At 37.5% G+C, this 27,587-nt stretch overlaps 1 protein-coding gene across 2 annotated transcripts in view; it reads left to right on the top strand.

Annotated features, from left to right (window-relative positions):
* BCHE (butyrylcholinesterase) overlaps positions 1 to 22,452 on the top strand; it is a 50,595-nt gene extending 28,143 nt beyond the window's left edge. For both annotated transcript variants that reach the window (XM_071812735.1, XM_065844956.2), the window contains exons 3-4: positions 15,950 to 16,116; positions 22,139 to 22,452. In XM_071812735.1, the coding sequence (XP_071668836.1) occupies positions 15,950 to 16,116; positions 22,139 to 22,266 (295 nt within the window). In that variant the 3' untranslated portion in view covers positions 22,267 to 22,452. The remainder of the gene's footprint in view (positions 1 to 15,949; positions 16,117 to 22,138) is intronic.
* The last annotated feature ends 5,135 nt before the right edge of the window (positions 22,453 to 27,587 follow it).

Raw genomic sequence — 27,587 nt, forward strand, 5'->3', positions numbered from 1 at the left:
CTATATTAGATTTTGCACCACAATATTGACATTTTTGTGATTTCCGCTGGATTACACACACATAGTTTATATATATAAAATTTCAATAACCTGCTGTGCAAGATTGAGTACACTGTCCTTGTCACTGCAGCTAGCTAAAATTAGACAACATAACATACATTCACGTTTAAGTTTAAAGAAGACAGCCCCATCATCTAGTCTGATTATCATTTGCACTATAATTAGATTAGCCTAAGGATTGAATTTCAAATGGTTTCCACAGCAAACCGCAAATAATCCCTCCCTATGCTTCCGACACAAGTATCAAAAACGTCACTATTGCGGTAGACAATACAATAATACAATTTATGCACCAGTTAAAGATCAGATCAGTATTAACCCATTATATGACATTTTTCTCATCATCCAGAACTCATGCCTTAGGCTCTGTAACACATTATTCATAGTGTATGATTAGTGGGAAAATAATAGAAATTATTAGCAAATCCAAAGGTAATAGCTGATACTCATTTTCCTGACACTTTCAAACACAGAAACAGAACTGAGGAAGACCCATTTGACATAAAGTTTTTAGTAAAATCTGACATGATCAAAGTGCAAACTTCTGAGGGGAAAATTACCATGATATCTCCAGTAGATGAAGAGAAAATCAACCCAAAGATGAAAATCAGAAATACTGTACAGCACCATTCTTAGTGAGGGCGTTTGACCCAATATTCTAATGCGCAGAAGTACAAAAGCACAAGGGAAGGAAGAGCAGCCTGAGAGGAAAGGTGATAAGGTAGAGTCAACAAAAGCTGAAAGAAATTGGTTTTCTCCTGGTACTTTCTCATTGGGAGGGACCAAGAGGTGACTCAGCTCACAGCAGCTGTTTCTCATAAGGGGTTTTCATGCCCATCCTTTGATCCTACCCATCTCTGGTTTTCATTCTCACACGGGCACTAGGAATAAAAATGATGACACGGAAAGTCAAAGGTAGGAGCATTTTCTGTTTCTTAGAAATAACTAAATGTCATGTAGAACAGAAGAAAATATGTTAGGGAGAAAAAGAGAAGGGATTCCTTCAAAGGATGCTAAGAGTACACTTGGAATTCTTAATTTCTACATTTCTCAGTAAGCCAAAGGAAATTGTCAGCCAGCTCAAGAGTTTCCTACTCAATCACCACCCCCTCCAATAGCTGATGCAATTTTCTAAGCCTCAAGGCATTTCTTATTTCACACCCTTGCTAAAAATAAATAACAGTGATAACTGACCATTTTTGCTGGGAAATTAACAGGGATAAAGATTTTCAATTTCTGAATATGAAAGGGGAATGGGTAATGTATATTTTTCAGTAGGAGCCAGGGACAGACATTTCACCTCTGAAGCTTGAAGTTAGATGCTGGCTTTAGACACCAATAGGAAGAACAACATTGTCATCCCATCCTCAAAAGTCCCTGTTCTACCAGCAAGGGAAGAAAAACACTTATTACTGGTGCTGTCTGAATAAATCAAGAATAATAAAATATTTGGGTTATAGGAAAGAATAGATTCCAAAACCAAACTCCTTGATTTCCACTTTGAGTTCAAATTCTTCCAATTACACTGACCTAGGGTGTCTTCAGCTGATTCTTGTATTTAAGAGTATAACAAGTTGAATATCAATTAGTAGCCTTAAAATCATCTGAGAAAATGCCAGACATCATCAAAATTAGACAGCCAAATTAAATTCAGCAGAAAACCACAGTGTGATATCCTATGGAAGGGGCTGAATCAGTCTCAATGTGATTACGTTCATGTATAGGTAAAGTTCATTTTAACAACATTAAGTTAGTTTTCACTGGCTTTCTCCTGAATGCTTTGTTTTAAGTTACGGCCATACTGAAAGGATTTAAATTTCTCTTTCTAAACACTTTCAAAATTCATTTCTCTGCTGCGCTTTTGTTATTCTTCAGAAAGCTTTTGAAAGTAAGCAATGACACTAACAGGTACTATCAATCATAAGCAGCAGAATGCTCTGCTAACTCTAGTAAGAGAAAGTTTTATTTATCCTGGAAAAATATATGGCATCCCAGATCAATGGTTGCTAGGTTATGCCTTTTGCATTACTTTATTCATTAGATTTGGTAACTGTATTCTTCAGATGTGAGTGACATAAAGTGACAAAGAGACAGACAAATCAGATGAGATGAAAACTCAAAGAAGAATGTAGTGGTACATACAAAGATAATATTTTTAAGGCTTTGTGAAAAATGTTTCAGATAAAAGGAAACTGGCAAAACTTGTCTCACTGCCAGTTTTACAACTGCTGAAACAAATCTTTGCAGCTTTTTCTATAAAGTGAAGCCTCTGAAATATTTCCCCCTATGTTTTAGGGGAATTTGTGAGGCTTTGATTGTCCCACTAAAGCTCTGAAGCACTTTGCTTGGTTATTATTGCCTTTCCCTGATGTTCCTCTGGTAGACATATAATAAATTCCAGTGCTTTTATTACCGACTTATCACATGTTTATAGAGAGTAGTTTCAGAATGGTGGTAAGAAAAACAACAGCCTCATACAGAGTCCACACAGCAGATTGAACTTGGGACCTATACACTCTGTGTATGGAACGAAATTAATATACTGGAGAAAAACCAAACTCTGACCACTTTTGATTTTCTAATACTTCAGAAACTAGGAAGTTCTATGTACCACTCAACCATTTCATGGTAAGAAATATGCTGGGGGTTGTACTAATATTGCTTCCCAAAACTTGGCCCTTTCAGGGGGAGAGATGCAGCTGCCCAGGTTTGATGGACTCAGACAAGACCTGGTGCTGGTCCTCCCAAGGTCTTCAAAACAACACCAAGCTGTAGCTCAGTGGGACCAGGAGGAGGATTTCCCTGAGGCTGCTGCTTCTGGCATCTCACATTTATCTTGAATAAATCTTTCATAATCTTAACTAGTGATTTGGCCACATCGGGTCGAGAATCTAGAACAGTTTTCTGTGCATCAGGTAAAAACTGAAGGAGTATAAATGCAGCATAAGAGGGGTTTCTAAGAATGCAAGAAGATATGCAGAAAGTCTTCCCATGTTAGGGAAATTTTGACCCCAAAGAGTACAGGCATTCTCACACTTGTTCTCTTTCACGGGAATCATTTCTGAGCCCTGAAAAATATTGGGGAAATCATAATCATGAACAACAAAAAAGTCAAATTTTAGGAAACTATTTCTCCTTCCCTTTTGTTTTTGGGTTCTTAAGATTGACTCATCTTCTTTCCAGGGTCCATATATATTGTTATATTCAGAATCAGTAATGGAAACACCTTTCCAGCAATCTGTTTGGAAATAGAGCATCATGGAAAAAATCAGTAACTAGAGACTTGCATTTGGCAGCCATCTCTCTCTCTCCCTGGCTTGCAGACTGACAAGCTGTCATTGAATTTCAAAACTGAAAACAGGAGTATTTGATTCAGTCATCTTTTGAAAATAGGTCTGGGATACAAATTGTTTAGATTGGCTTAATATTACTACAAATATTGCAAAATTACAAGAGGATGTTGTCTTAGTTTCCATATGTGCAGCAAATGCAATTCTGTCCATATAGATTTTGTTCTCTACAACAGGCAAGTCAAACTACAATTTTTAAACATGACATGACAACATCTATTAAGGAAATATTCAAATACTGTAGGAGTAATTGAATGAGACATAAAACTAAAACCTGAAACCATAATGCAAAGGTTTGCCTTAGATGTAACCCTGACAAAGCTTTTTAGAAAGGGATAAGCTCTAAGGTAATTGTCAAAGGCTGTGGAATCAAAATCACCAGCGATAATTCACAGTCCTGGCACTGGGCAAGGTGAATTCCCTGTGTCTGCAGTCAGAGACGCACAAACATACGCACACGGCCACAAGAAAATAAATTACAAAGTGGATTTTTGTACAATTATGCTGCCTTTGACTGACCCTGTAAAAGAAGAGAGGGAAATGTCCTGGATGTGGTTCCCTGCTGTGCCCAGGACCTGGCAGAGAGCCTACAGGAATATGTTTTGGGGAAAGGAGAGGAATGCAGAGATACAATTGTTCCAAGAGTTGAAATAAAATCATAGGATGATTGCTACCTCAAATTTGGGAGTGGGAATAAGAAGCCTGGATGGAAATAATTTAGTGTTTGATGGAAAGTACATGAGTAAGGAACACAGGACGAGAGGGAAATGTTAACTGATGAAAGAGGCTAAGTGAATGAATAAAGGCACAAAGAAGGGAGAAAGGACAAAAAGAGATGGGAAGAAGAAAATGTCTGAGAGACTTGCTAACAGTGAAATGAATACACAAACTTATTAGGAGTTACACGTAGGACACATTCACTTATAAGCACGATACACTTCAGAGATAAGTTAGGATTAGGGGCTACTTTCCCTATATCATAACTTTTGCAGACATGTGAACATATGGTTGCAAAAGCCACTGTGAAATTCTAATTAGTGTTCATGTGCAGTTAATCCTCTTTTTAGGGGCACTCTTCTTCTGTGCTGCTTTTCTACAACTTAGTCCTCGTCTCATCATCAAAAGACAGAAATTGAAGTTTAAAAGGTCCACAAACCCCATTTTTCCAGGTGGTTCTGGTACACTAATCTGAAGTTCTGCCGAGAAATTTCCCATGAAGAATGGAAACCTTTTGGTACACGTTTTAATTTGTTCCCCAACACAGGAGATTTGCTTGTTTCAGGGAAGTGGCAAAGGGGAGTAAAGAGGAAATGAGGAGCAGCAGAGGTTACCTAGCACCATATTTTTGAAGGTAGCTCAATACAGTCTTTAATTTTTTTTTCCATCAGCTGCAAGAGAAGGCAGTTGTGGGTAAATGTAGTTAGTAATTTAGTCACAGGATTTGTGAGATTCTGTCCCCACAAATCTAGAAGCTGCACAAGCAGAAATCAGGCATTTCATACTTATACTTTGCAATGTTACACAATTATATGCTACCAGAGATGTAAAATTAAAGCTGCCGTCGTCTGCTTTCCCAGACATCTCTGGCTGCCATCTGTGTTCTCTACCTTTCCTTGAGGGAACATAAGACAACTTCCTAATTTCATACAATACAAATTCTAAAGCGTTGCCTCAAATTTATACCAGAGAGACCCTTTTTCTACTAGACCTGCTGTTCAAATACTGTGATTTTCATTTTAACTAATGAAGTTTTGAATATCTGCCTCTTGAATGTTATTCGCCATGATGTTCCCAAGTAAGAGCCTCCAGGTGAATTTTCTATATAACTGAAAATGCTTAGAGGTTTAAACAGTTGCTTTTTCCTAGCTATGAAGTAGTCTGCATACTCCAGCTTCCACAAAAGCCTCCTCAATTTTGAAAGAGAAGGACTTTGAATAGACTGTTTACATATTATTTTTTCTTGAGAGCACGTCTTCCATGACTGTCAATCCAAATGTTTGTATTCGGAGATTTGTCTCTTGGTGTAGTTCAAATCAGATCCAGAGGATATCATAAAGCTGGCACATAATCTGAATGTGTTTATCAAAGAAAGTTACATGATCTCCACTTGTAAATGTTAAACCTATAATAGCTTTATAATAGAGATAAGAAAATAACTTATTCATATATTTATTTATAACCATTTTATTTGGGGGTTTATGAACCCTGCAACTTCTTATTCACATTTCCCATCATGAACTATCAATGATCCTGTTCCAAAGAAAGCAATAACACATATTCATGCTGGTGAAAGCTGCCTAATGGTTTTATTTATGGGACTGCACAATTTGGCCTAGATTACATGGTAGCTGGGGTTTATGACTCATGCTCTTCCTACCATTTACAAGGGGATGGTGTGATAGGACAAGTGGTAATGGCTTTAAAATGAAGGAGGGTAGATTTAGATTAGATATAAGGAAGAAATTATTCACTGTGAGGGTGGTAAGAACCTGGAACAGGCTGCCCAGAGAAGTTGTGGATGTCCCATCCCTGGAAGTGTTCAAGGCCAGGTTGGATGGACCATTGAGCAACCTGCTCTAGTGGGACGTGTCCCTGCCCATGGCCAGGGGTTGAAGCTAGGAGATCTTTAAGGTTCTTTCCAACCTAAACCATTCTATAATAAAACAATGGCAGTACTGGAAAATACCACAGAAATGCTACTATGGTGCTACTATGATGAAGTCCATTGAGACACAATGAATCTAGATTATTTTATTCGGTGCAGGGCTGTGTGGAGCATCCGTCTTGAAAAGAAATCATGATTAGGGCAATTACAATTGAAAGCAAATCTTAAACATTATATCGTAGTATAGTATCTACTACACAGTCTGTATTGAATATTTTGTCTTTAGAGATAAGGAAAGCATTGAATCCATTTATCTAACTATTTCTGAGTGTCTGGGAAGAGCTCGATTAATGGGAGAGAAAGGAAGAGATGGAAAGAGCAATCATATTCATGTGAGTATAGTATTTACTCTTTCTCACAACCAGCTGAGCTGACAAATTTTACCAAAGCCACTGGGAATTTAAAACACAGTATTAAGAGCTCCATGGCAATAAAAGCATTTTTCTCTTCCTTTACAGAGTCACTTTAGGTTTGTCCCAGGGAGCAATTGTGGTTAAGATACTATGTAAGTTAATGTTTTTCCAGGTCATGAGAAGAAGTGAGGTTGTAGAGGAGATAAGCCAATATCAGAGGGTGAGTAAAAGGGCAAGTACCATGTACCTTCCTGTCTGCTTATTCTTTTCCTTACCTTCTGTGGAAGTTACTTCCTCCTTCAAGATCTAAATAGGGTTCAGCACCTTCTTCCATATCCAAATAGCTCTCTTCAACCTCTACAAGAAAGATTAAAAAGTATAGTTTAATCTGATTTAGTGTTGCAGCCCAGATTTAAATATATATATATATAAGTTTGAAAAGTAGTCCTTGCAAACTAAAACTGACACCATACAAAAGAGCATAAGGATCTTACAAAATACTTTCTTTAGAATAAAGGACTAAACCTTTCTCATGTCTATTCAATGATATAATATGAACTGTGAATATTCACACCAGAACCTCAAGTCCTGAAGAAGGTGTGAAATAATCATTGTGAATTCTGTCCAGGAGGAAAGAAACTTCTTCTGTAAACATCTACAGGTATTTCTCCAGCTGGGACCTGATCCAGAGCTTTTGACGTCAATCAATCTGTTCCATTTGTTTGGATTTGGATCAGCCCCTAACTAGTAAGCTGATTCACCTCAAAAAGTGCTGGACTGGTCTTCAAGCATCATGCAAAATAACACTTTAGACACAAGGCATGTTAAGCAGAAACAATAAAATAATTTTGAAAATTCTTTACTGCTTATCACGATACACAATTTAAATGTGTAAATGACTGCAACTATGTGTTTTATAATACATATGTGATATTAGACATCTGTCACATTCAGCCTAGGGAGACTGAGCATCACACTGAGTGATAAGTATTTCTTAAAACAAGACATGATAAAACATATTTTTGGTGATTTAAAATTGTCAAAATTTCATGTATTTCCCTGAACTCAATATAATTTCAAATCTTTTCAAGTCATACCATTAGGCTGAAGATTATTGAGCGGTTTGGGGTTTTTTGTTGCTGTTCTTGGTTTTTGGTTTTTGAGATGTACCATCTGAGAGAGAGAACTCTGAATGCCATTTTAGGACCATAGTATGGACTTGCTGAGAGGACAGGGTCTTCATTATTAATTAAAGCTAAATTTAGAGAAAGGTCTGGCCATGTTTAACTTTATCAGTTGCTCAAGAGAGGACATCTTAACTTATTCTGGAGTTTCTAGCACTAGCTGCTCTTAGAGCAGTAGGACCACTGTTCCACACTTTGTGTGATAATGCCATCTCATCATATGCTATAAAGATAGCGGAGTTTGGGGCAGCGGTTCCTGAAATAACACCAAGCTTTCTTTACTGGAACATTTTCATGGTGGAGGAGACCTACGTGCAGAAGTGCCAGTGTGGGCCCAGGAGGTTGAAAATACACAGCCAGGGTCTGAAGGGCTCATTAGCTCTGGGTTGGCTGACCCAGCTCATTGTTACTCCAATCCAGGAGCCAGGGATTTGAGGCACTCGGCTCGTAAATGCGTTGCAAGCATGCCCAAAATGCTAAGGCAGAACATCCTGGATTTAAATTTCTCGAATAGTATATATTATTTATGGCCAATACCTTAAGAGCTACCTTGTCAACCCCTTATATATAGCAGGAATTCACAAATAAGTAACAAGACATGCACACGCAACAATGATTTCAACCTGATGGATGCTTCATGTAGTTGTTTTGAGCAGAGCACAGGATGACCAAAAAAGAAGCAGCAGCTTGTTGCTTCATTTCCTGAAACTGATATCAGTTGTAATAGCGCATGCCACAATAATTTATAGTTTAAGACACACAAGTGCTGGCACCAAGCTGGAATCTGGAAGGAATATCCTGAGCTTTATTTAGCCTGTGAAGGTGTAAGAAAGACTAGACGCAGCGGTCCTTCTCCAGTTTCTGTCAGTTAAAAAGTATGCTAGCTGAATCCTACAGGTTTCTTCAAGGATCAGCAGAAGAAATAACATTTACCTACGAGAAAACTTGCAAAGCAGTTTCCTTTTGCTGTGGATCTGGGGCCCTTCATAGTCATTAGATTATTAACTTGTGTGTGATCTGTGAGAACCGAGCACAACAGAATATAATGAGCTTTCCATAAACAGCTGCTTAAGAAAATTAATTTGGAGGATTTAAATCTGCAAGCTCTCTCGGACTTGTACTACTTAATCTTATGAGCACTTTCATTCATTACAGAGGGAATCAGAGTAAGGCTCAAACGTCACAGAATCAGGACCAATGATTTTTGCGTTATATTAAGGAACAAGTAAATGAGAAAGATTTAGTTACTACAGATTTTCAGAATCTGTTTACTATCTTCTGACAAGTATTAAATTCTAATAAATAAAAAAAAAATGGTTTAAAATGTGACCATTTTTTTTTTCTTAGTTCCCCTTCATAATGTTACAACAGCACAGGTCTGATACCCTGAAAATGCTCATGCCATGAGGCTGCAAGGAAGCTTAGTGGTTGAAACAGATAATCATGGATGTTTTCCAATCACTCAGTATTGCACAGGCTGACAGTACCCCTGTCTGAATTGTCACCTTTTGGTATGGTAGTTTTTAGAGCTTGTTTATTACAAATGGCACCACTCACCCTTTTCAGCTGATAGATTAGATAGCTGCTGTCTTTCCTATTAGTATAAAAAGATAAAGACCTTAAGAGAATATTTTAAAATAAAACATGAAGTCTGGCAGCACATTTGTACAGAGGGTCCATCAGTTCAATAAATAGGATGGTTAGTGATTCGCTGGTATTAGGGAATACTCTGAAGAGCTGTCTCAATTAAAAACTAGCAAGATAACTTGTTATGAGGTATCACGTATAAAGAGCACCAACTGGTAGCAGTAATGGTATCAAAAGTAGTACACGTATTTGTGAAATGATAGTGTGTCAACTTTCCAATTCGCTTATTTAGGGGTGGCACTTTCCCTTGCCCTGTTATTTTAAATGGGCCGATTAATAAACTTTTAGTAATGGATACAAAGGTGCCCCTGTCAGCTTGTCTTTGCTTCTGCAGTTTCTAATAACCAAAAGCCTCAAAGTATACAAGTGAATGTAAAGATTTCATCCAGGGAGTCCACCAAACCATTTCAGTAGGTGATAGACTAATAGTTGACTTGGGAAAATGTTCTGGGGGGTAACTGTCTGAATTTCAAAAATCTAAGAGTAAACTCATTATACTAAATCATATATAGGTGGACCCAGTTGATGGTGATATGACATCAGATGTACGCCATGCAGTGAGAGACCTTCAAATTTATACAGGCCTCAACCTCTGAACACAAAACTTATACAGTAATTGGAGCTACTGCAGATATTTTTACAGTTAACAAGTTTTTTTACAGGTGTTACAGATATTTCTTCATCCTTTCCCTTGTCAACCTTTTTAAGGAAGGTTTCCAGAACAGGTTCATTTCCTTTGTTCCAACAGCCAGGACTGCTCCTCAGGTTAAGAACTTTGAGTCTCCAGCCTCACAGCCCTCTCTGGTGCCTACTTAACAGTGAGTCATCTGAAACTAATAGCCTGGTATGAAGAAACCGGCACTAAGCCAAATTGTTTGAGGGTTTGAGAAGATTCAACCAGTACTTAACAGTAAAATCTGCTCTGCTTTTTAATAGGACAGGGCTGGAAAGTATCTGTTGAGATACCATCCTTACACAAACATACACTGTCACTACACTGTTCTCCCTCAGAGGATCACACCACCGCCCAAAATTGATATTAACCTGGCAGTTGTTGTTGTTGCAATGAGAAAATGAACATAGGTATAAATATCGTGCATCGTGGCCTTTAGAAATTATGCGAGACATCTGGATGCGTTTGCCTGACTAATGCCGCAAACACTTCCCGCCCCTCTGCAGCGAGCGGTGCCTGGTGCTCCTCGTCAGCTCTCCTGCTAATTAGGAGTGCCCTTCTGTCCAAATGAAAAAGAGCGAAAACAACAAAATGTTGCAAAAAGACAAAAAAAACCCCACATTTAATCCATTTGGATTAGAAAACATATTTTGTTTTGGTGTGTTGTTTAGTGCCAGTATGCTTAACAGAGGCATTCTCCCAGCACAGCCACTAATAAAGCAATTGTAAAACTGAGATAAATTTTTAGCATATAAGCCTTATGGCCTTTTCTTGCTTTGGCCATGCTGCAGAAATGAGCACAAAACTCTGGCATAGCCTGGCCCTTGGAGGAGCAAGATTTAGAGGCCAGAGTTCTGATAGGATCCCATCACATAATGATGTTCTCAAGAAACCCTTACCATCCTATAATTTTTGTTAATCTACCTGTAGCTTCACTGAAGCGAGCAGGTACGTGTACTTGTGGTGCAGTGACAGCTTAATTTGTGGTACCTGTTGCTAGATTGGTGTCTTTGTTGTATACCACAACTCTGCTTCCAAACTCTTACTCACCGAAATCAGCTGTTGATACTGTAGCCCAGCTAATGTCTTCTCTGCTTTTTGTTCATCCTTCCTGAACCTTGGATTTCTCTACTCTGTGCTTACTCCCTTTCACTTGGCAGAAATATGTATATAGGAGACAACACATCCAAAATTTACAATGCCATAGAAAAAGCAGAACATTATGTAATGTTCTGCACAAGGATTATTAATTTCATTCACTCCTAGCAGGTTTTATACCTGTACTGAGGTGCTTAGTTGTTTGCAGGGGTGGAAACCACGCTGTGCTGCTGGCAGCCCTCACCTGTCTGCTCTGAAGCCACCTCGGGTACAACTGCCTGAGCTTTGGCAGCTCCTCCTGATTGCGGCATAGACACACACAGAACCATCCCTCATCCCCAGAGCTACCCCTGGGGTGAAAGACTTACAGCGTTACTTCTTATTTGATGCTGAGCCAACTATTTCCATAATTCTTAAAGGCTTTGCAATGCAACTGTGGAAAAATGCCCAATAGACAGGGTTATTGTTGCTGTTGCATTTGCTCTAAGGCCATTCTCCCTCCCTGTTACCTTGTGCCCATGGCAACACACTGTAAAACCCTATCCCATGAAAAACAGCTGATTGCTGGTACTGCCCGATAGCTACCAGAAAGCATGAAAGCTGATAAAAAATAGTTCACATTTACTCTCTCCTCCCTTTAAGCCAGCTGTTTAAAAGAAAAAGGGGGGCAAATTGAAAATGAACATCAGCAGTTACAACCTGGGTGAAGTCAAAGTCACACTGAGGAGGAAAAGGTCTCTAATTTGATTTCAATTCATGCTGCACAGGGGAAGCAGAGGGTGCAGCGGCATTCTCATAACTTTTCATTAACCTCAGCGGGCAACCCGTTCAGCTAACGAGATGCATGCCAGCAGAATGCCAGGCTGATGATAACCTGCAGAAGGTACAGAGGAAGAAATTGCTTTACGGTGAACTTAGTGTCTTTGGTGGGGTTGGTGCAGCCCTGTTGAGAGCAGGAGGGAGGCAGGTTGTGCATGGAGAGGCCACGTTCTGCTGTTCCACACAACAGGGAGGAATGAGCTGTAGGCAAACAAGCTCTTCTCAGAGCAGGTCGGAGGGAACCAGCTGCAGTAGAAGAGACAATTAAGAGCAATAACACACTGCTCAGGTGAAATTAGTGTGTGTGTCCTCACAGGGAGCAATATCTCTATGAACAGCTTCAGCCAGGCAGAACAAATATTTGTTTGGCTGGAGGAAGGGGCTACTGGGGACTAGAAGTAAAATTGTGTTTCAGCCTGTGAATGTCTTCATGAGTTTGGTTTGGTGTAATTCATCTGTGTTAGACAGTTAAAATGATGTGGGGTTTGTTTTTCTTCTCCTCTAGAGAAACACACAACATGTTAACCTGATCCATTTACAAATAAAACAGCTAAATAGGAATATAGTGAAAGCCTGGGACAATCTAAGCTAGCATGTGGTACGGTTAGCATTGACAACACTCATTAGGAAGGTAAATGGTGCCTAAAACTGTTTTCAAGCAACTTATCAGAGAAAATTTTTCTTTCTGAGCTATATTAAAACATAACTTTGCAAAAGAATCTCTCTGTTAAATGGTGATGCCACAGCAAAGTGAAAACTATTCAGAGCTCACTCACAAAAATAGAGCGAATATTTCATGGGTACTTTATATCATGAATGATTACTAAAAGACTTGGATGGTGAATTAAATTGTTGTGTTTACGTGTTTGATAAACTATCTGTAAAAGGAATGCTATGTAACAAACATGCCATGAGCTAATATTGCATTTCAAGCTATATTGCTTGTATTAAAGAGAATAGTAATCTATGTATATTTATTGTGACTAAAAGAACTATATTCAGGTTGTTGCATTTTCCATCTCAACCAAATTAACTTTCTTTTTCTAAAGTTATTGAAGATGAACATGATCAATAAATAAGCTCCTCTAAAACCCTCTTCACTCCTATGTCAAATCTAGCATGTTTAAGATAAAATGAGTTGCGAGAATTAAACGTTATTGACAATTATGGACGTATAATACCCAAAAGGGGAAGAACCTGATCTTAGTAACAGTGAATAATTCCAAGCAACTTCCACCGAGCACAAGATTAAAGAAGATTCATGAGCTTCACCGAGAGCACCCATATGTATAAAGGTAGAACGTGAGAGAAGCTTTGCTGGAAACTGAGCTCAAAAAGATACTTTGTTTTTCAAGTTAATGAGAAAATAAGTTTGGCTGCCTTAAAGTCATATCTTAATGAATTATTTCATTAACTATAAATGAGCTGCTCTACCACTATCAGAGAGTACAGAGAGTCCGGTGCGTAACTTCAGGGCACATGCAAAGAAAAAAATAGCTTAAATAATGAAACAAATTTTGTTTACACTGAAGTTTAAACACAGGTACTTTTGTGGTTTTTTGTTTGTATGGGATTTTTCCTCCCCTCTTACATTTCTTCTCTATGAGGAACTCAAATAATTGTATTTCATAGTTGCTATAAGACTTGCTCCTGCAAACATTAAAATGTGTGTAGAAAAGGAGTTGGTTTCTTTCTATTCAGTGAAGCAGCTCACATTTTCTCTGAACAAAATTAAAGTCTTTCCTGACTAGAGCATATACGGACACAGGTCAAAGAAAAGTGATTAGTGTTTAACAAGGTAGATGCACAACGTAGGTCCATCCTGAAGACATATGTCCCTTTAGGGACACATTCAGGCCCCATTGACAACACTGAGGTTGGCAAAACTGGAACGTGCTGGAGAAGAGTTGACTAAGTAGTAAGAGAAGATGAAAGAACAGAGGTTTGAGGTATTGATAGAAGATAAGAGATGGAGGTTTCAACTGAAATGTTGAGCTTTGTTTTGGTAGAAGCGAGTTTCTATAATCTATCAGCAGATTGTCCATCCAAACATAGATGGACAAAGAAAAGGTTGTGCAGTGTATTGGATTCCTTTCTGTTCAGTAAGTATGTTCCCACAATACTTTCAATTTTCAATATGAATATTATCATACTTTGAGTTTGGTGCAAAGAACAGCGAATTTTGCAGCTTGTTCTGGACACTGCAATTCCCATCATGAAATTATTAACAAGGAGGAATGAACAGTGATTGTGATAGAGCAATGAGGTTATGAATATGCCTTGTTCTTACCAGTTAAAAATTATACTCCTGTGATCTGTTTTGCTGTATTTTGGAGGTACCTTTTAACTTGGGAAATTTTCAGTAATGGTGTTAAGGAAGAAATTCCTAGAAATGCAGGGAGAGTGTCACAATCAGAAAGTTCACGAATTCCAAAATGCTGTGTTCTTCTGACAGTTCATTCAATCATTTTTAGTAAAATACATCTGTAGCCATTGTGTAATCCCCCACACACATGTAAATTATAATGTGGAATGTCATGATTTATTTCATAGCATAAAAGCTGTTAAATGAGTACTGACAGCACCATTAGCGTTCTGATCTTGAACTGAGGTGCAAGTCAGCTCTGCTTAAGTCACCATTCTCATGAGCCACAAATAAATGTGCAGTTAAGAAGGGTGCCACAGGTTAATCAGAGCTGAATTAGTTAAGAAAAATTAGTAAAGAAGTGAGCAATTCAGGAAATGACATGCTGAATCCCTTACTCTAACACCAGATTTCTGTAATCAGCCAACACCTGGTGCTAAAGACTCCAGAATAAAGCAGAATACTACAACATGGGCAGAAAACTTGGTTCATTGTGAAGGAATTAAGAGATATTGATATTATTTCAGCAGGTGAATCTTGTGTTCTGATTGCTTCCACCTACACCTGACACCTTGTTCCCACTCTTGGAAAGTGGAACTCAAGTGAGCTCCACTCCGACCTCCGCTTTTGGGAAGAGTCCTGGTGAAAAGTGGAGTAGAGATCACCAAATTGACTGAGCTAATAGTACTCCTTCATTTATCCCACCAAGAATCAACCATTACACTTCTTCTGCCCTAAACCCCAGATTCCTTGATATCAGCCTCTAGAAAAGAAAATTAGTCCTTCTGCTTGCACTGCAATAAGATGTTTAATTTGTAGTCTTAACGTCTTCTGAGCTAACATAAATTAATAACTTAAACAGTCACAAAATATCTTTTCCTGAAAATCATATTTAGTTTCATTTGTTCCCTATGCAATGCTCCTTGTTTTGTTCTTCCTCTACACACTTAAACCAATTATTTTTTATTTATTAGATACTACATGTTGTCTTTTTTGGAGGGGAAAAACTGGAAATCTGTCTCTAGAACCTTATAAATTCTGTTGTATTATAAATATTTATCACTGCAATTTTAATACTGACAGCTGTAATGCTTTAACTTGCAGACCCTGTTTTATAAAGGGCTGAGCACTCTGTACCTCTTCCCAGTTTCCAAAAGATTAGAGACTGCTCATCTTTGGCACTTCACTGCTGGGGCTCGGCATACTTCAAGGAGGAACTGTTCCTTCCTAATAAAGAACAATTGTTTTCTCTCTCAATATAGCTGTCATCCAAAGTTTGGACATTATTTTTAGCTTTACTTGCATTTTCATCTGAGCTATTAAAGTCCAATCTATTTTACCGCAGCTATTTAGTCCAATCTATTATTTCAAGCTAAAACATAAACCACTCAGCCTCCTAAACTGGTTGGTTAGTTTGGTCTTGAGTCATCCATAATAATTTACAGCTTCTGTGAGAATTTCCAAATTCAACAAGTATAGTTTGTATATAGTTGTTTATTAATTTTTTTCCCTTAGGTGAACTTGAAAATTATTTATATTCCCCTTTTGGAATTTTTTTTTTTTTCTAAATGAAGTTAAATAAAAGGTACCTTCCTGTTTCCCCTGTTGCTTACAAAAGTCTATTTCAGTAATTCCAAACTAAGCTGAAATAACTGTCAAATAAAAACAAATAATGCTTTATTGTTGTGCTGAGGTAATTTCTCATTCCAAATGGAATGTTTCTTTTCTCATTTAGAACTCCAAATGGGACCTTGGTTAATGGAACAAGATGGCCAGTCTTCACCAGTACTGAACAAAAATATTTGACATTAAATACCGACACTCCAGAGATACTGACAAAATTACGTGCCCAGCAGTGTCGATTCTGGAATACCTTTTACCCCAAAGTTCTGGAAATGACAGGTAAATATGCTTTTGGAGATGTTTTTATATAACTTTTGTACAAGGATTATTTGCTTGATATTAACACAGTATTTCTGTTTAAATCTGAATTTCCATGAGATGCTCAGGTGTTCGACAAAACTGTCAATGTTGTGGTGAGGGTGTAATGTGCCCAACATGTTTATGGAATGTTATATTTGGATAATATTATCTGTTATTTATGGGATTATATTATTATACAGTTAATCCACAGAGGATATTAAGCGCGTCACTGTTGCCAAAAGGGGATTCTGTTCCACATCTCACGAGTGATTGTGTTCTATTTCTAGAATGTCAATCGTTGATAACAACCAGGAGACTTCAGGATTTGCCTATGCAAAGTAGAACTGATTTGTACCTGACCGTGTACACAATGAGTTCATGACATTTCTCTACCCAGAAAACCAGAACAGGATGTTTGAATCTTTAAGCTCAGTTGAACACAAAAGACTCAGGTTTCCTTTAGAAGCTCCATGCCACTGTTCTTGCAAAACCCAATCAGACTGAGCTTCTGGACTTTGAAAGGAATTGGTTTTATGAAGTGGTTTTGCAGTTCTGAAGCTTCATTTTGCAGTTTGACTGAGGGGGCATGGCAGGGGGAGTCTAATTTCAAACAATAAGATACCATTTCTAAATGTTAATTAGTAATTTACATGCTTTCTGTAAGATTTGGTTTGAATGTTAGTCTTAAAAATATGTAAAATTTCACAGTGCACAGGTGATTCGTTTGGAAATAATTTATTCCTACAACTGTATTATGGCTCAGCTTTTATCCCCTCTCAATTCAATAGATGTTTTCCAATTAAATCAAGAGAAACAAAATCAGTAGGTAAAATGAATAATTTATAAAAGTGATGCTTTGCCATGTGTCTACATCTGTCAGTCCTTGAAATATTGTAACATAAATACTGTGTTTTTTCATTTGTTCCCTAAACAATCTTACACAATTCTGACAAAGAAACCTTAAAATTCTGCTTTCAAACATGATCTAATACTTTATATTGTAATAATTCTCTTCACTGGAATATGATTTTGGATTTCCTATCTCCTTTTATTCCCAAAGGACAGTGCATGCCATAAATACATGTATTTTCTCATTTTTCGAGTGTCTATCTTTTCTATTACTTCTTCCATTGAAACATTCTCAGAAAAAGAAGGTTGCTTTAATAGGTTACGATATAAGATAACAGAGAACAAGAAGGGAATTTTATGCTATCATTATTGCAAGTTATAGTTCAGATAGACAAAGTGGAATTATATCAGGTAGAACTTTAAGAGTACAATCAAACTGATTTATTTTGCAGAAATTGCCTGGGGAATTCTCATTGTGCCAAGAGGTCAGAATTTGACATGAATGTGCTCTGTAATGAACCACTTGCTTAGTTACTGATCCACTCCTGGCACAAGACTCGTTATCCCTCCTGAGGTCCTCTCAGTGTGTAATGGCCAACTCCAAATGTGTTCAGCATCTGAGCAACCCTGTTCCCACGCCAGGCTGGGTAAGACAGGTTCCTTCAGGCAGTTAAATGTATGAGAGAAGAAAATATTTAGTCCCTGCCATGTTTACGGTTCAAAATTTTCCATTTTCCTCAAGCAACAAAATCTGATGTGTTCCAAAAAAAATTTGTCATAGTTACAGATTGAGAAAATAAGAAAGAAATAAGCCTCACACACTAACATAACAGTAACAGACATATACAAAATATTGACTTATATATTGCAAGTGTTTTGTACAATTTTGGAAGATTTCTCAATGTTTTTCTCTTCGATTTCAAAATATAAAAATATAATTGAAGACATGAGTCAAAGCTCGTTATTTTGCATCTAGCTTAACTATAATATAATCATTAACCAGGTAAGCTGGACCTAGACGTGCCTTACATGGGCTCTCAGTTCCAACTAGACACAAGCAGCTGAGCTTTTTTCTGATGATTTGCTTCTAAAGGAAACACACTGAGGGAACAGTAAACAGTAAGTGACTCTTAAGTAGCTTTTAGAGCAATCATATGTTAATTATAAAAGCATCTATGTTAGATTCTACTTCCTTAACACAATCATTAACGCATCTAGAGCCCTAACTATTTATATATGCCTGTTGCTTTTTGATTATAGAAAGCTGCAGGGAGCCGAGCTCTCCATTTTTGTTCCATTACTATTTTTGTGTGCCTAATACATATTTTATTATTTTATTTGATATTACCACATCATACATCACCTATAGAGATCAAACTAGGTAACTTAAATACATTATATTTTAAAACAACCCTAAAAAGATTTTCAATGTGGAAACAGAGAAAAGTTGAACCTCTTGACCACTGAATAATCAAAATGATTGTATTTACTATGATCTTCCTAATAATATCTGGATTCCATGGAGCTAAATACTCATGATAGTAATATTAAAAATGTGACTAATTAGAAAATTCACCATCAGAATTAGTTTTCAATTTCCATAGAGCTAGATTCTGTATCCATTATGCACACAGAAAAGCGAACTAGTCAAAAATAACCCCACCAATACTACTGCACCTACTGACAAAATCAGACTGTGCTCAGTGCACCTATGGGGAATAAAATATGTACCTTAACAATCTGATTTCTTTCAAACTTCAGTACCTTGCATCCCAGGTCACAGGAGAGATAAAAGCCCTTACAATATTTCATCTCCCAGAGAGCTCTATTGACTTTTGGAAGAAGAAAATAAAAACCAAAAGTTAGAAACAAACCAATCTTGAAGTCCTTAAAAATACATACATATATATATATATGTGTGTGTGTACATATATATATATATTTTTTTTTAGATATATATTTACTGTTGTGGTTAAGACCACACTGATATTTAGAATGTCTGATTAAGGATATTGAATAGAGATACTGAGGTATAGATACTGTTTGTTTTTTCCTCTCTGAACGTTTGTGTAGAACCTATCCCCATGAAAATCCACAACATAGATAAATTTGTAGCATTTATTGTACTAATGAGTCAAAAAGTTTACAGGTACCCACATTTATGAGGACAGAAAAATTAATTCCAACTTGTCATCCCTTATTAATTATACTATATCGTAACATCTATATGGCCTTTGTCCCAATCTTAATGTTAATACCACAAAAATACATTTAAGATTAGCACTTTATTGGCACATCTAGCACTTCAACAAATGATGGTATGGACATAAATTTAACTCTGCTACAATGCCATTAAAGGGCTGGATGCCTGTGTGGAAAGAAAAGAGAATATTAAAAAAAAAAAATATATATATATATAAAAACCAACACACACCACACCTTTCATTTTTTATTTTTTTTTTTGCCTTTTATACTGGGACCTGAGCACTGAGGTGTTATTCATTGTCTATTGAAACCTCCCCTTTTCCCCCTGTAAACTTCCCTGGCCTCTGCATTAGGCTGATTAGTATTACCATAAAGTTTGGGATTGCCTAAATGACTGCATACAGCAACATAAGCTCCCTGTGTTGTTAGCTGACTTCCCCAGTATCACATTGTAGTATCCACTGCTCTGAGCTGTAACTATTGGTTAAGTAGAATTCTCTCTCCTGTCAGCTCATCTAAGTCACGGGTGGTTGCTTCAAAGAGATTGATGATGTTGGTGATAATGGGATGCATTAACTTGTGACTTCAATTTGGATCTTATCACTGCAAAAAAACAAAAAAGCAAACAAATGGGAATCCAAGTTCTTATTTCAGTGTTTTCCTTCCCCGTTTTATCTTTTAGATTCATAACGGTGGCTACTCTGAATTTCTCATCCGCTTTCTCTAGCTGACTCACTTCTTCGCCATGATCTTTAAATAGTGCTGAAATGCTTCATTAATCTACACTCTAGAACAGTGGCTTTTAATGGTACATGTGTGTGTGTAAAGGTATTCCAGTTTCTGGTCTATGATCAGACTTCAAACACATCTAAATCCAAGTAATAAAGAAGGAACATGGTATTTTAATTCATAAGTGGAGGCTTTGCCTGGATAAATAAAACTGATACCCATAATCAAGAATACAACAAGAAATGCTGCTGAGGTATTTTTCTCCAAATGATGCTATTGCTGTTTCATACACCAATCCATTTGAAATATGTGGAAAATTTGGTCTTTACCCAAGACCCCAGCTGCATCTTTAAATTAAGAAGCATGCAAAGGCAGGTTCTTACAGTCAGGAAAATAAAATGTTGTTCATGTCTTCTCATAGTTCTGCAAGTCGTATCTGCATAGCTTAGGAATCAAAACATGGATTTATTGTTACCAGCATTACCAATCTGCTTTGAGTTAATGATAATTTTGGCCTGCAAAAAAAAAAATTTAAGATTTATCTTTGATCTCTGATGTAACCAAGCTTATTTACATCTGTCAAGGCTTGAAGCAAGACAACAAACCATGGCAGATGCTCTCTGTTACCTCCTCACCCTTCCTCCACCCTCTCCTTTAGATCAGAAGGATGATAAGGAGAAAGGAAGAGAGACTTAGACAAAAGCAGGACAACATCTTTGAACTAGGGGAAGAGGAACATAGCTAATTTCTTAAAAATATTTGTTCTTCACAACTTACCTCTTGACTACAAGTGAAAATATAGAACCTCCCCATGAAAAAGTACCTTGGTTTTATTTCTGGTCTGCCTGAAACCAAGAAGTAATGTAACTCTCATTTCAAAGTCTCATTAAACTACCATCTGGATTTCTAGACCAAAACGGTTTGGAAACATTGAGCTAAACTGCAGATAAGCAACCAAATTACTGGATGCTTCTCCAAACTTAATCTCTGATTCTGTTAACTGTCTTTCCAGAATATTTTCTCTACTGACGTGTAAAACACAAAAGTATTTCATTTTCACGTAACCAGCTAAACTTGCAGTGCTGGCAGATCATAAAAAAGGAGGAAATGGTGTATTTATGGAGGGAAAAGGCCTGTGCTCCACTGCAGCAGAACATAAAGTCAAAAGAGCATAAAGAAACCATGGAACTGTTCTCTCATGAACACATTCACCAATTTTTTTTTGGAAGCAAGATATGTCAATATGGGACACCAGGATAATTAAGTCCAGAATGAATAAAGGCCTTCACAGGTTATATAATAGTTTCTAAACTTTAAGAAAAAGTCTACAACTGATCCAAACTAATAAGCCACAGTATGTGATAAAGCCTACATATGTAATATTTCCTTTGGTTGTTGTATGGCTTGTTCCTGCAAGGTCACCGCATTTCTCCCCGGCATCAGTTACCTTTTGGGACTGGAGGAAGTGATCCTTGTCTGTAAAATACTCTGGGAACCTTGTAAAATGATCTATTTTTATTACTCTTCTCATCCTCACCCTCTGCTCCGATGCCTATAACAAATTTGACAATAAATATTGCCTTGGGACACAGAATTAGTTAGCAAATGCTTTATAGACTCAAAAGAAAAGAGAAGATGGTTTCGTGTTGACACGGTGCACATTTTACAATATCCTTCTCCAAACTTCTGCCCCTTATGCATTAAACTTGTGTATTTATTCCATAGTAGGGCAAAATCCTGGCTGTCCACTGAAATCCATCGAAACCAAGGGCAAGGCTATTGTTGCCTTGAACAATGCTTCAATTACACGGCATCTTCACAAGCTGCTATTTGAGTTTGCATATCATAGTGTGCAGGGTGTGTGGGTTTCACTGTGCACTGTGCTGAACCAAAGGAATATTTGGAGGATTGAAAAAAGTGGCTTTAAAATGATAAACTGGATGGACAGAAGCATTAGCCAAAAGTAACAACCCCATACATAAGAATATTTATCACCCTGCAGTGTTCCAGGACAATAGCTTTGCAGTCTTTCCTTCCCAATGTAAAGATAAAGTGTTAAACACTAAATTTTCATTTTTTTCAAGGTTTAAGAAAAGAGACAGAAGACCATTCTATGGTGTATTTGGAGCAAATAACGTTGATAATCAAAATTATTTTTCAATTAGCATATAAAGAGATTCAAATGTAGATTAAATGTAACCCATTTCATGTTTTACAGGAAATACTGACGAGGCAGAACAAGAGTGGAAAGCAGGATTCCATCGCTGGAACAATTACATGTCAGACTGGAAAAATCAATTTAATGATTACACTAGCAAGAAGGAGAGATGTGCGGGCACTAATTAATGTGTTTACCCTTTCCAGTATGTCTGTATTACTGTTCATCAGACAAATATACAGGTAGCTTTCTAAGACATCTAGCATGAAATATATTATGCAAATTTAAAAGATATTATGGATATAATTTTCACTCCCCAGATCTTTCATTTATATTTTGCTTCTTACTCAATAAACAATAAGACATTCATATCATTTGAAGCTGCACTGTGTTAAATAGGACTATAGAGATTAAAGTCTGAAGATTCATGATGTACATATTATTATAAACACTAGCTGCTTAAATTCACACCTCAAAGAAACAATGCAATCTGTTATAGAGAAATGAATTTTTTTTTAATAGAAATAGCTATGTTTTACAGTATTGCCATGCAAAACACAATCAGTTTTAATCTTTAGCTGAAACGCACCACACCTAAACCTCACTTGAGATATAATTTAATTGACATAAACATAAATAGATAATAACTTCGCTGGACACACACATCAAATGATATTTTCTTGTTAGACCAAACATTTTTAAGACTGCCATTATAGCCCAAATCGTTGCTTCTTTGTGGCCAAACCTGTAGGACAAAGCCATAGGAGGAGAGTATTCAAGCTATGTGTTGACGACATAAATCATCAGCACTCTGTGTGCAAGTGTAATGGTGAAACGAGCCAGAAGAACTGATGCCTCTGCTTCTGCTGTCCACATTTTCAAGGAGCAAAGACCTACAGATCGACAAAGTAATGAACTCAGTTTTCCCCACTGGTTTCAACTAGTAAATGTCTCTGCTATGGAGGTGAGCTCCAACTATGATATGTTCTTCTCAACCAAGTTGCTTCCAAGGCCAGGGGCAGCCCCACGTTTACTGGAAAATGATGGACAAGTTTTTGTACCTGAAGAAGAGTATTGATCTGTGTGTCAACAGGTTCATGAGAAACCAGCCATGAAAGCCCTGCTCAGCCAGCTCAGCAGGAGAGTTGGACCTGGCTGCAAAGCCCTTAGTCCTCTTGGGGACGATTGGGAAGGACGTGACTTCAGACAGACATTGTGACCTTGCTGGGAAGGACCCAGATTTTTGACGTGGTCAAGTAAGCTCCGGCTACCATGCAAGTAGGCATCTCCTGAAGCCCTTTTTACCTACTTGAGCTGAATCTGTTAAAAACTTCTGAACATAACAAACTAAACCAAATAAAAAAATAAAACAAAACAAAATAATAAAAAACCCAAACACACACCCACACACAAAAACCACCCCACGAACACACACTCACACAATCCAAACCCACAACTCTTGAATAATTCTTCTTTCTACTTCCCTGTTTCAAGATGGGGTTGGAAGTTGCATGCCTGAATAACACCTTAATAGGAGCTGCTTATCACTGGCCCAACTGGGAAGAATAAATGCCAAAAATTTTATAAACATAAGGAGCATGTAAAAGCAACAACCTGTCTCATAAATAAATTACATTTTCAGAAAGCTTCAGGATAATAAGATTTCAATGCATTTTCTGTTCTAGTCATTGTGAGCTCTTGCAAAATTCCTTCTCGAATTGAGTAGTCTGAAGAGATCCATATAATGAACAGAGAGTATTCTCTTTCTGGCAATCACTTTGACCACACAGGATCAGTGCACTGAAAGGATTTTCTTTTTTTGCAGAAAGGCCAAATTCTGCAAGAAATGATGGCTTATCTTTTCAATTATTTCTGAGAGAATACAATCATTTCCTGACTAAATTATGGTAAACCACCTTTCAGCACAGTATTTCCAAAGACTACAATCAAACCCCCACTATCAAAAAACCCAATCATTTATGAGCAAGCTGATTAAAACTTGAAATTATCTGGGATTAAAAAGCCCTCTTTATGCAGCACTTCATGTTTATACCACAGGTAATTAGCTCATTACAAATATTAGCACAGTTACTGCTATTAATAGATTAATGGAGAGCTGCGTCAGCCTACAGTGTATTGGGTATTATCAGATATTCCTCCTGCTAGTGAGCAGCTACTGAAATAAAAAGAAAAGCCAGAAGGATGAACTTTCTGTCCACCATTGAGCCAGTTCTGGCACTTCCCAATTTATTTATGGGTTGTGCTTCATAGATGCGATGGGTGCTGATCTGCCACGGCGAACCTTGTCAGCACCAGCAACAGCTAAGCACATTTAAAAGTGGCATTTGTCTCTTTTGATAACTTCTTCTTAGCCATATTTCCCTGTCTGTCTGTCTAATCAGCCTAATCAATGGAGGGAAAGAAAAGACAACTGAGCTAATTAAAATACAAAAATAACCTTTGGGAAGGGCAGCTCACAAAGCAGTTTATAAAATATTTTACTGTGAAGATGTCCTCTGTCTGTGTTGTGTGTGAGGCTGGAGAAGGTCTATATGAAGACTAATATCCTTTCCACAGTATGTATATGATGCCTGGGATATTTAGAAGGAATAAGTGTGGAGGGAAGGGGAAAGAAAAGCAGAATAAAACAAAGGTTAAACCACTTTTTGAAGTGTGGTTTTACTGATTTTCTTGGTGTGAATAAATTGCTAGCTTCGTATTTTTTCATATGCTGGGAAATAATATCTCCATTTGTCATTCATATGAAATCAATATATCATGTAGTCATATATTCGTATACCACATTTATGCAAAAGTAGGAAAGCCTTAAGTACTTGGATGTAAGTAGCTAAGGTAATGAAGAGTGAAAAAAGATCAGTCCACATTGTGGGCAGCTCCAAACTAAAGGTCAAACAAATTTATGTTGGAAATTGTTTGAGGATACTGTGTCATTGCTTAAAAAGATATTAGAGAGAGATCTCACCCAGACCTCACTGAAGATGCAACGTAGTTAAAGTTCTCTCTTGGCTCAAAAGAGGCAACAAACTAAGGCTTTTGTGTGAAACCAGAGAAAATGTGTTAATTCTTTCTTATCATTCTTGATATCTGAAGCAAGAATTCTGAATTTAGTCCCAGAGCTGGTGAAAGATTATAATAAAATAAACCACAGTGCCAACAAAAATTTTGGCATTAAACCAGTTGTCATTAGGTTTATAAGCTACCAGCACACTGATTAAATTACAGACATTTCACACATATTTTAGTGACAGTCATAAGAGGACTGAAGTCAGAAATTTCCCAGAAAAACCTCCATTTCATTAAAAACCACCAATCCTTGCATTTTAAATATTTTGTCTAAAGGAATTTGGGTTATGTAAGCTTTCAGTAAAGCCTTGTTTCAGTGACATCCCATCTGTGCTTCTGTGGGGTACTGAGAAATGAAGGAGTTGGGATGTTCAAGGTACCTGCTCTAGGTCTCATCTGCAGAGCTGGTTGAAGGTTGAAGGTTTCCAGCTTTGAACAGGGGTCCTCAGACCAAAAAGGTTTTCTCTAGCAGAACTAAAACCCCCCAAAAAGGCTTCCAAACTTCCTCCTAATTACAGATTTTACACTTCAGTTTGGATTTTTGGGACAAGTGTTTAGTCCTTGCTGTGCTAAGCTTTGGCCAATGCTCTAGGTTTATCATACTGATGAAGTCGAATTTCTGGTTAAGTAGAAGCCTGAGTTTTTGGCCCTCTTTGGTCACTGGAGGCTCAGGCTATTTATAGAATAGATATTATTGCTCTATAAACACACAGATATATGTGCAGAATCTAGATCTTCATGAACAGACAACTCAGATGCTTCTGTTAACAGCAAGAATATCAGCTCACATTTGGAACGGTATCTTTGCGACATAAGGAATATAAGTATTTTTTAATAATTAAGTAGAGGGTTGGAGAGAATTATCTTAAATTATGAAAAACTGATGGAATCGTAAAAAAAATGTATATATATTTAATGATGTACAAGCTTAATATGACCTCTATAGGCCTCTCTAATGTTTCTGTCACAATGGATCATCAGCAAGTGATTTGGCCCATTGTCACCTGCAGATATTACCCGGATTAATCTGAACATAGCATTAACAGCGGAGACATATATATTTGTCAATATCATGACATTTTCTTTCAGGCTTGATTGTGGCTCATGCCTCTCTACTGGATCAGCACCAGTTCTGCAACATCAGTAGCAGCTTTTTAGAGGGACATAAGAAATGTCACTGTGCTGCAGTTACACCTGCAGTGTGTCCAGCGAGCAAAGAGCAGCTCGTGCTGCAAGAGGAAAAGAAAAAACGCAAGTGGGGGGTGAAGAAAAAAGGCAGACCATGAAAACCCTGCACAAGCACTTTTGCCCCAGAACAATCAACAATTGAAGGGCTTAATACCGTACCCAGACGTATTAAGTATCCCAGTGTCCCTGTTCCGATAACTCCAGCCAAAAAAAACCTCACTAGATTGCAAAACAGGTTTAGGAATTTGACAGTTATTCAGAATACGGGGTGAGGAATGAGGCCATCAGGTTTGGCTCAGGCTTGGGGGCTGCTGTGGAAAGCGCTGGTGCCAGCTGACTCCTTTGTCAAGCTTTTCTCTTCCAGTCCCTGCAACTATGGGCACTTGCCAAAAACTGACTGCTCTTGGCCATCCAGAGAGTCTAAACCAAGCACCTGTGGCACAGATATGTGCAGCTGGATATGTTTACCACAGCTGATCCATCTCTAGTACATGACACATGCCTGTTGATTTACTCCAGGAGCAAGAACCCATTAGAAAAAAAACCCGAAAGTTCCTGGCTGAATTACAAGAATTTCTCATTGCTGTTTTTCCTTGGCCTCATCTGTCTAAAGTTCTAGATGGGTTTTGTATTGCTAGGTGATTGCTGCTGCATAACGGTGAAGACACCTTAAACAAAAGAATAAACCATTATCAAAATAGAAAATTTTAGACACTTTGAATACTGTATCTATGGGATCTACAAGAAATATGTGGAAACTTTGGGCACAAGGTTAATATTTAACAACCTCAACTTGGTTATGTGAGCTGAGAGAACCGTGGCTTTAAAATCATGTGTCTCTTAGAGAATATACATCCATACACACATACATATGTAGTAAGATAAGTTCCTCAGCAGCCGCCTATCAACAGTATATTTCCAACCTTTGCTGGCAACACAGAGACAGAGGCTTATACGTTATTTGTTTTATACACTTTCAAAGTGTATCTTCTTGGTTTTTATTGAAGAACAACATGATCACAGGACTTTCTGATATAAATCAACACCTCAGCTAAATTAGTCATTCACAGTTAAAAGTTCAAAAGCTTTTACTCTGATTTCAATTGTTTTTGGACCAAATCTTATGAACAAACATAATTAGCCATTTTGAAATGCTTCATAAGACAAGATAATTCCTTCCTGACCCCTGCTGAAATCTTGAAGCATGAATACTGATTATCTTCTTTCAGCACGTAAA

Source organism: Patagioenas fasciata, chromosome 9 (assembly GCF_037038585.1).
Source record: "Patagioenas fasciata isolate bPatFas1 chromosome 9, bPatFas1.hap1, whole genome shotgun sequence".
NCBI classification, from domain to species: Eukaryota; Metazoa; Chordata; class Aves; order Columbiformes; family Columbidae; genus Patagioenas; species Patagioenas fasciata.